We start from the raw sequence: 15,746 nt of genomic DNA, 5'->3' as shown, positions 1-15,746 counted from the left end.
AAATACGGAGGGAGAGACTTTAATTTTTTTTCCACTTCCCACCATCTACCACAATCGCGTTATATCGTGACCTTGGAAAGTAGTTCTACTACCTTGAAGTATAAAGTGCTATACTGTTATTGGTTAACCGCCGGACTATCAAAGTCCCTGAATGAATATGCCGAATTTTCCGATTTCGGAGACCGTTTTTTCTGTTATATACTGAAAATTACAGTAATTTCGCAGCTGCCAACCTGCTTTCAAAGACCGCATACATCGAAATGAGGATTGGTTTACTCGTTTAAATTACCGACATTTTTCGAAGATCATTGGAAAAAAATGGGATCTGTTAAAACTCCAGCTAAAATATTCATAGTTTTGTCATCTAGTCACTATGCGGTCGTGTGATTATCGTCGGCAGTTGCCGATCGTGGCAATTTCATATTGCGAAAATCCGGATTTGGTGAACACAGGGGAGGCTCGAGGAAAACAATTTCTACCCATGCGGAATCTGTTTTTGGCGCTACTGACGGCGTTGTTTTTTTTTTTTTGTAAACAAAGCTTTTTTCACCCTTTCCATTCCATTTGGCACCCCTCCTAGGGCGGCGCCCAATATGGCGGCACGGCCCGCCACTGCATTGGTGGAAGAGGGGCATGCTTTTAACAATAGTCAAAGGAAGGAGTTTGTACTAGGAGCATGTGCTCATTTTACATAACTTCTGTGAGATACCTTTTTTTTATATTAATGTCCTACCTTCGCAAAACACGTTGGAGAGAATGAAACGTTTGCACTTCCCCTCGTGCATTGCTGGGATGGTACATTACTCCCTCACGTATTGCTGGGATGTTGTTTAACATTGTATCACCAACAAAACTATTAATTATGTGTGATGAATGGGTTGCACTACAATGCAAATAATTACAAGAAGTGAAATCAGTTCAGAGAATAAATAGATGTTGGGCAGACATATTCAAACTTTATAACCTTGAAAGCAGCCCAAAGTTCAAAATTTTGCCAGTTTTGGTGAAGGCTTTTTTATCTTTAGCACATGGTAACATAGACAGTGAAAGAGAGTTCATTGTTAACAAATAAATAAAAGTCTGTTCGAACATTGAAAAATATGTCCATCCAATGCTTTAATGAAATAAGACATATAAAATCTTATGTTCAAAGGGCATGAAATATTTGAAAAAAATTGTCATTGAGATGCTGAACTTCTGAAAGCAACTCGTGATTCGTAATATATTAACATGCTATTAGGTTGAAAAATTGTTTAAGTAAATAAGGTATTTATATTTTTCTCGTTTTTTGCATTTTGCTTTTAAATTTAATAATTCCTTTAAATTTTGTGAGAAGCTAATTTTTTTTCAGGGAAACCCTTATTATATTCTGCACACACTATTTTTATATATCAGGATGAATAAGATTTTGGTGTTCAAGCAGCAGAAATTCTTGTTGCCTAGGTTTTTAGTATGCATGTTGCTTAATTTGAAAAGAGTCTCATAATTTTTATTCGTCATTTCAGTAATGCATGTTTTAGTAGTGACAGATAAGATAATTCAGAAAAAATTTAAATAGATTTTAATTTGTGAAGGAAATTTATTTAGAATTATTTGTTTCAACCATTTTTGGCAAAACTTTTGGCATTTCACAGAAAAATTACTCCTAATATTGCAGATATAGTTCGTTTTTAGTTCTGCTCCATTTTCAAAATTTCTGCTCCAAAAATGAACTTTGCTGCTCCGAAATAGATGAGGGGCGCTTGCACCCCTGAATGGATCATTTTGAAATTTAGTTTTGTTGCGAATGCAAAAAAAAGATATTCAGAAATAAAATATAATAATAAAAAATGATATTCACAGCAAATTTAAAGAAGTTCAGTTCCTAGAAAATGAAGCGGGGGGAGGGGGGGGGGAATGTTTCTTACTACTTCAATTACCTACCGCATTGCATTCTCAGAATCTGAATACTAAGGTAAATAGCTTATGATGGGAATTGGTGTACAAGCTGCTAGGAATTCATCATGTGCATATAAAGTTGCTCTTTTAACTTGACTTGATCTGAATATAATAATTTTTTTTAATATTATATTATTTCATAATCTGAGTTTTTGATGAGTTTGTGAAACTTATGTTATTAAATATATTCTTATTGAAAAAAAATTTTCCTCATAATATTTCAAATAAAATCATAAATTATTAATTTTGCCAGGTATTACTACAGTTTCTAGTACCATCAGAACATCATCACCATCTTCAATGCCACTGCCAATCCATTGTGAAGATGGATGGACTTCTTGGTTTAATAGTCATTTGCCTGAGAATAACAGTGAATATGAAACAGTCCAAAGTGTGCGAAATTCAGGAGCATTGTTCTGCCCCAATGAAAAGATAACCGCCATTGACTGTAGAATGGTTGAAACAGCAGGTTTAGTGCAGTTTGGAGTAATTTGTGATCTCCGAAGTGGCCTCCAGTGTCCCCGTGAAAAAGGAAAACTTTGTGATGATTATGAAGTTCGATTCTACTGTGATTGCACAGGATCAGGGAGAAATGGTACATCTGATATAGCTGCTCATGGAAGTAAGATTATTATGTTCAATCTGTTTACTATTTCATTCAAATCCAAAAATTTTACTTCATAAGAAAGATGTAGGCCTATATTCTTCTGTTTACCTAAAAAACTTTGTCTCATTTTAAATTGGTACACATTTAATTTTGAAAAATTAACTATAATGTCAATTAATTGTAACGTTTAGGAGACCTATCCAAATATTTCTAGATTATATAAGCCAGTAAAATATTTATAGTAGTATTATCTCTCATATAAGTAAATAAATTGAAAAAAATAAAAGTAATTGATTAGGTTTTTTTAATAAAATTTATCTTCTTTTATCTTTTAATAAGGATCTCAATCAACTAGGCTACCTAAGTTACTACCTTGCTCATATTGGTCTGATTGGATCAATGAAAACCATCCATCATCATTCACTGGGGTGAAAAGTTCTGGCAGAAAAACTGTTAAAGGTGCATCTGGCAGAGTAGATGACATGGAACGAAAGACCCTGTTTCGTCTCAAAGAAGAATACAATTTTTGCTCTGAGGTAAATTTCTTAAATATGTTCATTCATTAAGGTCTTTTAACAATTATTATTTTCAATTCAGAGGAAAAAAATCAATCTATTCTATTGATTATAATTATATAGAGGTGGTACTAGGATTGCCAAAGCTTCAGGCAATTTTTTTTTCAAATCACGGTTAGTGAGAAGTGTTCTGTTCCTGTTGTACTTTTTCTTTTAACTCCTTTTTTTCAACTGCTCATTTACTGAATTTTTTGCACAGATTATTGTTCTTGCCCATTCTATCTTTAGATGGTTAGTCAAATTAAAGTAGTGTTACATGGATCATTATGGCTGTTAATTTCACAACAACAATAATGAAATACCTTTGTCTGACACAAGCTGCAAATTGCCTCAGGCAATATGGCTGGAAATGCTCGAGAGCTTCAATGATAACATTAAAAATGTGTGATAAGTTAGGGGGAAAAAACTCGAAACAGAAGGAGTGTTTCCTATATTTAGAATGTTTAGCTTCAAGACAATCACTTTTCTATTCATCTCTATTGTTTTTGACTTCACTGTCCATTCCAAATGTCTTAATGTTCCCCATTGTGGTTTGGATGTACCTTCTCATCTTATCGTTGTTCTGATGCTTTTTTTCAAAAGCCACAAATTATTGTTTCTCTGAGGCTTAAGCCACCACCTGCAACTTCTGCATCTGTCTAAGTGTCTTTAAACTCTGGAGAGTTTCAATAAAAACTTTGTGAAAATGCTCCATTGCAAAATTTCCAAAAAGTGTTTCCCACTTATTAAATCTGTGAGGCCAAAAGTCATGCTTTGTACACTATTCTGATTCCGGTACTCCACTACTGATTCTATGTTCTGTATCAGTTTGCATTATTTGTATTTTTTGACATTTTGACTCGAAACTCAGAATATTTATCTTTTTTTTTTTTTTTTGCATTATCAGCTATTAAATTTTTTATTGATAACTTACTGCTGTTGTGAGCTGCAGAGTGAGAGAGCATTGGTAAGAACTAAGTTGTGATGGGCCACTTGTTACACAACCGGGATCATGAGTCAACCCGAAAGTGGCAAGAGTCAAGATTGAACTTAGAATTATTATTTTTTATTTATGCAAAATATTTAACAACTAGATTTGAAATTTTACAAATTTAAATTGTTATCATCATGGAGTGCGGTTTGTATCTTCAAACACTGAGACAGAGTTCATCGTAACCAGGTGCTTGATGTCAACTCGTCTGTTCCTTTACCTCAAGAGATCTCATGTGATGAAAAAGTGGCCTGGTGTAAAGTTCAGAAACATGGTGGACTGGGGAGGTATCCCAAGGCTAAGACATCTTAACTCCCAAGTGAAGTTAATCGAAAAGCTGTGAAGTGCGGCTGAATATAGATGAAGAAATACAAATAGTCAGCTAAGAGAGAAGCAGCCAATCACCACTGACCATACCGAATTAGCATACCCTCCTCACTTCCTCCACCACCACCAGATGGTATCAGCAGCCACAACTGCATGTTTTGCATGAACAATGATGTAAACAATGAGGCAGGTGGCTCCCGGTGACCATACAGTATTACATCTGATTGTATCAGGTCAACACTGGATATTAACGTAATAACAGTTGAAACTATTAATTAAAAAATATCAAATATCAATTGAATAGCACTTATTAAGGATGGGGTGATTCCTCTCCACCTGCCATGGGGCCATACTGTCACAAAGTCATTTTAGCTTAAACCTATGGTACCAAAAGGTTGAAAGGTTCATTTTTTTTTCTGATTCAGATGTCTACTTTCAGTATTTTTGTTTTGTATATTTAAAAAAAAAATTCAGTTCTCATACAGCAACGCTAAGTACAGTAATTTAACTTTTTAGGGATACCTTTCTGCCATTGAATGCAGAGATGCAGAAACAGATTTGAATTACTCTGAAACAGATGAAACTAAATTGTTATGCTCTCTTTCCGGAGGATTCAGGTGCATCGGAAGGTATCAGAAGAATGGAAAGTGCCGGGACTATAAAATTAGATACTTCTGTACCTGTGGTGAGCACTTTTTTGTCTCTTATTTTTCTCATATTTGGATCTGTTTCATGATATTTTTAATATTTGTAATAAGAATTTTAGTATTCACGCAGTAACAGTTGATTCAGTAACAGTATGGTAACAGTTGTTACAATCTTCCAAGCATGTGATGAGACCCTGCTTCTTCACATCAGACAATTCTATTCTTTTCTAGAAGGAGAAGCCAAATGTAAAAGTAACTGCTGATAATTGATTCTCTATGCACAATCGCTTTACCTAAAAGAAAAGAATTGACTAACGTGATATAGCCAAGTTTCATGCATTTTGTTAAAGTAGCAACTTTAACAAACACTAACTACCTTAATTGAAATCCAAAGTTTTCAAGTTTTTTGGTCAATAAGATTGAAAGTTTTTATCTTTGACTTTTTGTTTGTACGGGTGGCAAACATTTTCAAGGAATAAAATTATACATAATGGGAAAAAGGCTACTACTTAGGTCTTCTCCCTGCTTGAGTTGCTCCCTGCTTCATCAAGATTGAGCAAAATTTTCCCCATTGACCGAAGTTGTTTCTTCAGCTGGACAGGGTCGTCTTAAGAGCAGCATGGGCCCTGGGCCAAGTAATGTTTTTGAGGCCTTGCCTGGAAAATTCTCGCAAATTTCAACCACTTCTCATTTTTATGAGGCCCTGTGCCATGCCCGGGTGGACCCATGCATTAAGAGGGCAGTGCAGCTGGATAGTGTGGATAGTGCATGGGTGTCAGCTTCATCATCTTTAAGACAGGAAACCAAGCAGTGTCTCTCTCTCTCTCTCTCTTCATCCTCTCTTCCTTTCTGTTGAAGAAATTCTTGTGCTTTGGAATCTTGATTGTGTGCTTCTTTGCATGGGATACGATAAATGTGCAGTTGTGGAGAAGTGTATACGTAGGCACTACAAAAAGATTGATATCAGCAAGATTAGTTGAGCACAAACAAAATTATAGATTGGTTCAGGTTACCAAGTCAGCTGTATCGAAGCATACTCTGACCAAGGATCACAAATTCTCTTCGCAAACACCCAAGTGTTATCTAGCAAAATAAGATATTTTCCACTCATTTTTAGAGAAGCAATAAAGATTCAAAAGGACAAGAACTACTTCAACAGAAAGGAAGAGAGAATAAGAGAGAGATCAACAATGCTCTTAGTTTCCCATCTTAAAAATGATGAGATTGACACCCACGCACTATCCAGAGCCCTTCGGAACAACAGCCGATCGGAAAAATCTTGCTCAATGGACAAGTTCCGACAAAGCAATGTGACTCAAGCAGGAAGAAGGCCTAACTAAGCAGTGGCCTTTTTCCAGCCATTACGTATGATTTTATTTCTTGGAAATATTCGCCATCCATGTGAACAAAATGTCAAAAGAAAACATTATGTCTCTCTGTCATGTCGGCCAAAAAACCCAAAAACTTTGAATTTTACTTTACATAATGGCCAGGAAAGCCTTGTTTGTTTCAATAACCACCTTTACAATATAGAATCAAAATAATAATCTTAAACACAATAAGTTCGTGAAAGATATGGTTGTCATATTTAAGGATGTATAGCTTCTTGATTTGCCTTGTGTGTACCACATATCGCTTTATGCATATAGCCTAAATTGCGATGGAACAACATAGACCTTATTTTTTTTAATGAAATGGTTTTCAATCAATCAGAATTGAAATTCTTTTAATAGCAAGCTTAATGTGAGATTCATTTTTTTCAGTCAACTTGTATAAAATTTGGGGCAGGAATTAGAGGGCAGCAGAGGGGACAACTACCCTGGGTGGAAAAGTTTAAGGGGTAGCAAATTTTAGGTAGGAACAAAAAGGTCATTATAAAATTATCAAATTTTAGAGTGGTGGGAGCAGCAAAATCATCTTTGCCTGGGTGGCAAACCAACACAAAAATCCTAGTTGTGGCCTTGATAAAGTTTATCAGTATTTTCAATCAGATTGGTTTTAGTTTCTAACGGAAATAGTTTTTCCCAATTCTAGTGTTTGGTGCCATCAGGATATGTTTGCATATCTGTATGTGATAAACATTACCCGAATAATGCCGATCTGTAAAGTTGAAAAAAAAAACATTATTAGAATTTTTTTATTCTTTTTATTTTGAATATTGGTTAATACAAGGTGAAAAGATTGATTATTTGATTGAAAAATAATTAAAACAGCAGTAAGGGATTAAAATCTATGTTTTCATTCTACCTCTAGAAGAAACATCACAGACTATCAGATTACGCCCAACTCCACCTACTACATATGTCGGTAAGTTAGATGAATTTAGCTCACATTTTGGCATGTGCATATTGTTTACGCATAATACACATTTGTATTTATTTATTTATCAAGATATCATTGATGAAATCACCTGACACCTGAATAATTGATTAATCATTGATTTCAGCTAAATGTTCAGAGTATTATGATATGATTGATGGACCAATGTCTTTGCCCGATACCAGTTTGAAGTCATCAACAAGTGCTGGTGTCAAAAGTGGCCCACAAAATGCTAGACTCAGTTCCAAAGAAAGTGTTTATTCAGGTAATTCATGCCTAGCTACTTGATTTTTTAAATGTTGGTAGTTTATCAGTCTTTACGCCAATAAATGTGTGCAGTGAAACTTTGATATAACAAAAATTTTTTTATTGCAGACCAAGAAAACATATTGTTGTATTGAGAAGCAACATTATATTCATGTGTCTACAAATTTATGCTTTTGTTGACATCTATTTTGAATTTTGAGTAAATGCAAAATGTGAAAAATTGTATTTGATAGTCGATTAATAAAGTTCATTTAGATTTATTGCTCCTGTAAGTGGGTTTGCTGCATTGCACTTTTCTGTCGTACACAGAAAGTAGCAATACAGACAACCTCAACAACATTTTTAGTGATGATGTGGTGAAAAATAATGATTTTATTGGGCACCCTCCAAAAAGAATGAAAACAAGTGAAATGATGTTAAAATTCAAGACGATTTTGAGCATGATAAAAAAAATATTGTTGTAACAGTTCAAAATCTCCTTAAAAATTGTCACAGTTGTGCTTGTTTTATGTTCTAGTGGTGCTGTCATCTGTTTTCCATATTTTGAAGTGAAAGTGGCTAGTGCTTGAATTTTATGTAAATACCGTGTTGAAGGTCTGCCTGCTCTGCATTTAACATTAGACTGGCAATTTCAACCCAGATTGGAAAAAATATCATTGTAGATCCATTCACCATATGTCAAGCATTGTTGTAGCAAGGTTTCACTGTATTACTATAATTTTTTTGTGGCATAAGTGTTACCATCATGAAAGGTATATCAGGACCTGTAGGTATGGTTGCATAGATTTTTTTTATGAAAAAAAAAGCCAGAGGGAGCGAGAGTCATTAATATTATGTATAATTACTCATTAGTTACTGCATCTTGTCAAGAACTAATCAACATCACATATGTATGCACTGCTAATATTTTTATTATCACAGATGGCATATATAGCATGTCCAGGAAGTCCTTACCCAGTCTTTTCTCTTCTCAACTGTTTGTGGTAGACAACAGTTGAGAAGGTCAAACTTCCTAAGGAAAAGCTTCCGATTGTGAAAATTTATTTTAAAATAAATAAATATTCATATTATGATAAAGTGAACTTCAGTGAACTTCCCACTGTGGTGGTCATAGTGACCGACTCGCATCGCGGAGACTCAGGTTCAAGCCCCACCGTTGCCACAGTGGTGTTCGGCTGAAATTGGTTTTCTGTGGTTCCCAACTTTGAGGCGCAAATGCGAGTCGATCTCCCAGTTAAAAAGTCTCACCACAGAGAGCAACAGGCCTACAAACAACACAAGTATTCAGTCATTACATTTCACTCACTTCATTTCTGAAATATAGAAGGCAGCACTGAAAAATCAGATGCAACACTAGATACGCACTCAGATTGTTAGGTACACACACTTACACCTCCGGCACAACTCGCTAAGTAGTAAATTGCCTAAGGTGAATAGACATGAGTTGTGCTCGGTTTGAGAAATAAAAGGAATGAAACTTGTTCTCTGTTTGTCATATTACTGCAAAGAAAAGACAAAACTTTTCTAATTATGACTATAGGGCCCTGGGAAAAAATATAAAAAGTTAAATTTTTTTTAAATTAAAAAAAAAAAAAATTATTTGTTCGCATAAAAGTACATAAGCTCTCACTTATCTGGCACACATCAGACTAGGGTTATGCCGGATTACTGGGCACCAAAATTGCTAAATTAATAGAAGGCAGTTGGAAAAACCCATTTAAATAATGCAGTAAGAAGAAATTGAAAAATGCTTAATGAATTCAGCATTTAATGTTGGACAAACAGTAATATGTTTTCCTTCTCTACATACAAAGGTAGCCAGACTGAAAAAATGCTGGATTACTGGTTGTGCTGAACCAGTGCAAGGCCAGATTATAGAGAGTATGCTGTGCCATGATATGAATATTTACTTCATTTAAAACATTTTGCAATTGGAAGTTTTTGTCTATGACCAGCATTTGCAAAGTAAAAAGTCAGGATAAGGACTTCCTGGTCATTCTGTTTATATATTTTTTACATTTTGAAAGTCAAATAAATAAAATGCCGAGCTCTTCATTTTTTAATTCATTTTATTTATACCTTTAATTTACTGTAGGCTGTCTAAAATTTATTTCTTATAGCTGGGGCATGGATTGCACTGAAAGCAAATGATGAGCAGTATCTTGAAATTGATTTACTTAGAATCCAACCAGTTTATGGCATTGTAACCAAAGGCAGGAATGGGGGAATTGAATGGGTGAAGTCATACGTTGTTTTGTACAGCAGAGATGGCATATCATATGCATATGTCAAAGATGATTCACCACAAAAATCAAAGAAAGTAAGTGTTTTGTTTTTCCTGTACTCTATTGCAAATTATTGATTGTACTAAATAGAATTCAATAGGTATATATAAGATAGATTGCATGTGTATAGAATTTTTTTAAATTTCAATTTAGTTGTAACAATCCAGTTTAATGTTGCATTCGATCCATGTTCTCATCAGGAAAAGATGCAGTATTTGTATGGTGTAAGCCGTTTAATGTGATCACATTAGGACTCTTGGTATTTTGAATAGGAGGGGAAAGAAAAGCAACCAATAAAACTGGTTGTGAGTTGTTCAATCATGCTTCTGCATTCTGTCACCTCATTTTCAGTATTTGCATGTTTTAAAATGCTTATTTTTTTCTTTTAGGCTAAGATTCTTTTTTTAATTTAGCTATTGTGTTGAAAGAACTTTTGGATATGGATTATACAATACGTTCAATACGTTTTAATAAGCATAGCCTATCAAAGAAAATTCTGTTGGACAAGATTTTTAATTTGTTGGCTGAAGGTTATCAGTGAATTATTATACCAACATTATAAATGTTCAAAAAAAATGCATAATTTGGCAATCATTTAAAAAAGTATTGTCGTTATTATTAAATTGATTTGATACACTATTTAAAATCTCATTAGGTATTCTCTGGTAATTATGACAGTGATTCACCGGTTGAACATATTTTCAAGTACCCATTTGAAGCTCGATATGTTCGTATCCAACCATTAACCTTCATGAAGGGAATTGCTCTAAGGGTTGGTTTGCTGGGATGTGCTGATGGTAAATTGATTTTCTTATTTTGGAATAGAATCTTTTGATGATTTGAAATCAACACATAAATAATTAATGTATAATACAATGATGCTCGTATCAACTGCAACTCATTATACCTATGACAAAATAAAAAGTTATTGAGTAACATAGTGTGCATATTGTAAACACATAATAAAACATCATGTTAAAGACATTTACTAATTCTATATGAAAATATTATTATAACTTCATTATACATCAAGTATATTGGAAAAACCACCTGCCCTATGTGATACTGTGCTGCCAAAACTTACTTATTCATATAGTATTGCTAATTTAACTACAATCCAGTAGTTATGTGTGGAAAATGCAATTAAAGCAGCATCATATACTTACTTATTCATTTAATTGAAAGTATCTGAGTATTTTGTATATATGTTACTGCCAAAGCCTGAAATTGGTCAATTCGCGATGGTGCTTCTTGAATTGCCACTTTCATTAAACGTTTGCCGGTGATCTCTGGCCAAAGTCTGATAGCAAAAGACACGATTCGGAACCATCGTCAAGTTGCCATATTTTTTCATCATAGTCATGTCCACGTTAGTTGTGGCAACTCATCAAGCTGCAGTCACAATATGGTAATTATTGTTATAGTAGTTTTTCTCTCAAATTTCAATTTTTTTCTCTCGTTACATGTATTCAATCCAATACCACTGCTATATATAGACATGTATCACACGTTGTGATTTAAAAAAATGTATTTGGCTCCTACTGGGCAGTCTTATATCAGCACATCAAGCTTTAGCCATGGATGTCCGGCCACTTTGCCTAATGGTCGGCCAAAGTCCAAATAATTTCTGTAATTCAGACTTTGGCCAAAACTCTTGGCCAGTTTGCAAATTGGCCGCACTTCAGGCTTTGGCAGTAACATATAAATTAGATCCCGCTTATAGTGTTCTATTTAAAACATTTTTCTGCTTACTAGGATTCGTTTTTGCGGTTCTCAACTCTTTCTGATACTCATTAAGATTTTCTGCTTACAACATTTTTTCATGATGATTTCTTGAAAAATGTTATAAGCAGTGTTCTAAGAAACTTCCACTGTTCTAACAAAAGGAATCTTTTCAAAATATATTCATTGGTTTTGGATTTTTATTTTTCCATGTTACGCTTTACAAAGAAAATTTACTTATATTAACCAAAACATGGTTTTTTGATATGCTCATTTTAAATGTTATCAACTGCATTTCTTAATGTTTTCAGAAAAGATCACAGTTTACAAAATTATCGAACCATTAAAAATTTTCAATTAGAAGAACTTTGCTCTATCACAAGAAGCAGAAATTAAAAATTTGAATTTTCTTAAAAACTATAATTTTTTAATTTTTTTTTCAGTTTTGGATACAATGGTTGTAACAACTCAAGCTCGTAAGTATCAAAACTTTCTTTGAGAATGATTATTTTTCTTTTCTATAAAGTTGAGAAGAAACATGCAAATATTTATTAACTTTATTAAGGGTAAACAAAAGATCTAAATTGTTCATTAAGCTTGAGTATATCATCTGTATGCAAGGAACCATAGTGGATGCACCGCTGTCTTGACACATGGGCCCAGGGTCCTCAAGCGCAGAGGAGCCTCAAGAAAATGAGATCTGGTAACAATTTTCGGAAGTAAGCAAAAAAAAAAATGTAGTAAAATGTTAGGTGTGCATCTTTACCCAGGTAATGGCCTCATAAATTTCACTTTCCCGGGGGGGGGGGCAAGATGGTCCTGAGTAGGGGTAGAGAACCGATTATCTGCCCAGGGCCGCAACTGGATACTCTTTCCGTAGGAGCAAGCATACATTTTGCTTCACTTGTTTAATTTTTAATAATTTATTAGAGGAAGAATTTAGCTCCCGTTTGGCCCATCACCCGGGACACCAGATCCACCTGCATCCCCTTCCACCCTTTTGTCTTGGGGGAGTCTGTCAAAACCCTAGGCCTGAGGGTTCGATATCTGAATATTAGAAATTATATGTCTTGGCTAGTTTTAAGCTATTACTTATTTAAGAACATGAAGTTAAAGTGTAACCAAAGCATTTTTATCTTCTTTTGTGCGGCTCCCTGAAATATAGCAGCCGGGTACAGCTGGATCCTTCACACCTGCCCTGTTTATGTTACTTCATTAAAGGCTATTATTCTGTTGTAATTAACTACTGTAATGATATTTTTTATATAATGAACTATTCTCATTCTTTAAAAACATTTTTAAAGCACTTGTTTGCTCTGAAGAAATGGGGTTGAAAAATGGTCGAATTCACGATAATCAGATATTCTTCAGTTCAGTAAGAGATAAGTATGCTCCACCATCTACTGTTCGGCTAAACTCTGTACAAGTCAAAGAACGCCCAGGTGCTTGGGTTGCTGATGTTTTAGACACTTCTCAATATGTGCAGGTAATTAATTAATTACAGATTTTTTCATATTTAAAACTATCATATGCTTTCTAAAAATATGTATAATAGAGTGACATATTAATTTTTAAATGAATATCTGGGAAATAATTAGCTAATTTTGAACAAATACCTCAAAATACTTATAAAAAATTACAATATTGGGGTTTAAGTTGAGGTTGGTTTGGTAAATATAAACTTTTTGCTTGGCAACTCCCCCCCCCCCCCAGGGAAAAAATTAAACAGGATATATAGTACCCAGAGCCAGCATGAGGCGATAAGGCAGCCGCCTAAGGCTGCATTTTTTATGACAGATTTGTTATGATGGTGTTTTCACTCCCGCACGTGCAGATCTGTACACACATTGAAATCATTTTTAGGGGAAACCATGAGTGGGGGAATGAGCGCAAGTAAATGTTTTCAACAATAAACTTTTGAAATGTTATTCAACTATTTGCTATTCAATGCTCAATTTATCTCAATACACCTCCTTTCCTACACTTTCAAAAAGTGCCGCCAGTCTCTACAGATAGGCCAATCATAGCCGACTATATATTTTCTAGTTGCACACATTCTTCGGGAAGGTTTAAAATCGCATAAATGATAGGAACTTGGGTGCATCTGGTTCAGGTCTATACAGAAGCTGATTTCTGAAAAATTAGGTTCCATCGTCTTCAGGGGCGTAAGCAGGATCAACCTTTAGAGGGGCACAAAACTTCTCTTCCCAAGAAATTTTTAGTTACCACCCTTCATAAAGCATTTAAATTAAAGAAATTAGTTACTATAGCTTAAAAAAGGTATGTTCTTTCGATATTTTAATTTGTCTCACCGAAATATTAATTTTTGTCTCTAATTTTTGGGTTGGCTTGCATACGCCTCTGCTTTTCTTCTTTGTAAAGAATATTTTCACTCTTTATTAACATTTTTCCAGTTGATTTTTCATTTTGGCTGAATACTTCAGCAAGTTTGGATTCATTGTTCATTTTCTGATAAATGCCCCTTTTTGCCAACAACATACTAGTGATAGGATTATCTCCAGTGTGGTGCGGTTTCGGATCAGGAATGGTTTGACTGCTTGTTTTTGTATACCAGTGGTTCTCAAAGTGAGCATCTCGGCTCTTAGGGGCATCGCCAAACTTTGTCCAAGGCATCGTGATGACCCCTCGATATTCATATGTGCCTGTTCATTGCTTCGAAGCGGCTCTTTGTTAGGCTGCTCTGGGCAGTGGATGGGCTCATGGATGAACATTGATTAGGGCAAGGAAGCCGCTGGTGAGAAAATTTTGAGAGCCACTGCTGTATATCTATATCTGTTCTCCTTCAGGCTGTTATTGGGATCGTTTGACAGATTCCTCTTCTTGCAAACAACGTGCCATAAAAAACTGCTAGCTTTATGCCATGCCATTTTTCTGCACTGTCTTCACGATGCTTCCGAAATAATAATATATTTTGCTTGTTTTGACCAGACTTGATCCCCTATTATAATTTGACAGCCCAAAATACCCATGTGAAACTTATTTTTTGCTATGCCTTCACCCAGAATTTGTTCAAAAATAGTCAAATGAAAGCAAAAAAAAAAAAAAAATTCACTTCTAACTTTTCCAGTAGCTGGAGCACCAGAAACATGTTTGCAAAAATTTCTTAATAAAAATGATCTCATTATATATCATCTTTAAAGGATAAGTGTGATGATGGCCATTTATTGTTTAAAATAAGTGCTGTTTTAAGGATTAAGTTATTTGGAATTATCAAGAATGGTAAAATAATTTTGAAAAAATAAACTACCTCAAAAGCGGGACGTATGGTCACAAAAATTTTGCACCGTAAACAATGATGTGCGGCTTTCTTCTAGAAAAAAATATCGTGTTAATCTCGGGGTCCCATTCACTGAGGCCCCTGTCAGCCTCCTGCCATTAGGGGCTGCATATGAGGCTTCGCACCGTGCGGCAGGTAAGCTTGAGCCACCCCTGGTGGGTGGTAAAAGTTTGAGAATTAATGCTCTAAATCGTCTGTGTGATCAGCCTCCCCCCAGGAGTTGCTACTCATAATTTGGGAACCACTGTAATAGGGTAATAGATGTAAGGAAAGAAAACTCTTTTCAGATACCCAAATTGAAGGGGGCAGCAAAATTTCTAGAACTGGCCCTGATAGTACCTGTCATAACACGGACCAATGCAATAGCAACTTGCTTCCATTAAGGTAAAGGTACTAGTGAGAGAACTTGTATTTATATTAAAAATTTTATAACCACAAAGTCAGCTCTCAATTATGTCAGCTTCACAAGATTATCATTGGAAATGAATTGCCTCTGCTTCTTCTGACACAGGAGCCCCATTTACATGCGTTGTATTGGGGTTGAATGGGGGTTGGTTTGGGAATATAACCCTGCTTAGCAACTTTTTTTCCCTCATGAAGAAAGAAGGTGGAAGGAAGATTTACACCATCTTCTTTGGTGTATTTTAGGGGTTTCGTGCCCCTTTCCCATAATCTATTGCAATTTTTCTCTATTGCCAAATGAAAGATACCAGCTTTTTTTATTCCCCATATAAAAAGGGCTATAGTATCAAACAAGCTGGACTGGAACATATCCCAAAAATAGGACCAGT

General features: G+C 34.9%; 1 protein-coding gene across 1 annotated transcript in view; it reads left to right on the top strand.

Annotated features, from left to right (window-relative positions):
* Window positions 1-15,746, top strand: part of LOC149088730 (hemocytin-like) — a 144,062-nt gene that overhangs the window by 75,068 nt on the left and 53,248 nt on the right. Inside the window, exons 33-41 of the mRNA XM_089249432.1 lie at window positions 2,192-2,560; window positions 2,885-3,081; window positions 4,934-5,102; window positions 7,318-7,371; window positions 7,511-7,648; window positions 9,771-9,970; window positions 10,591-10,732; window positions 12,101-12,133; window positions 12,962-13,143. Of these exons, the coding sequence (XP_089105558.1) occupies window positions 2,192-2,560; window positions 2,885-3,081; window positions 4,934-5,102; window positions 7,318-7,371; window positions 7,511-7,648; window positions 9,771-9,970; window positions 10,591-10,732; window positions 12,101-12,133; window positions 12,962-13,143 (1,484 nt within the window). The remainder of the gene's footprint in view (window positions 1-2,191; window positions 2,561-2,884; window positions 3,082-4,933; window positions 5,103-7,317; window positions 7,372-7,510; window positions 7,649-9,770; window positions 9,971-10,590; window positions 10,733-12,100; window positions 12,134-12,961; window positions 13,144-15,746) is intronic.

This window comes from Pholcus phalangioides, unplaced genomic scaffold, assembly GCF_987345545.1.
Source record: "Pholcus phalangioides strain wild (caught in Gottingen) unplaced genomic scaffold, Ppha-v1.0 ptg000003l_1, whole genome shotgun sequence".
Lineage (NCBI taxonomy): Eukaryota > Metazoa > Arthropoda > Arachnida > Araneae > Pholcidae > Pholcus > Pholcus phalangioides.
This window is presented reverse-complemented; position numbering and strand designations above follow the sequence as displayed.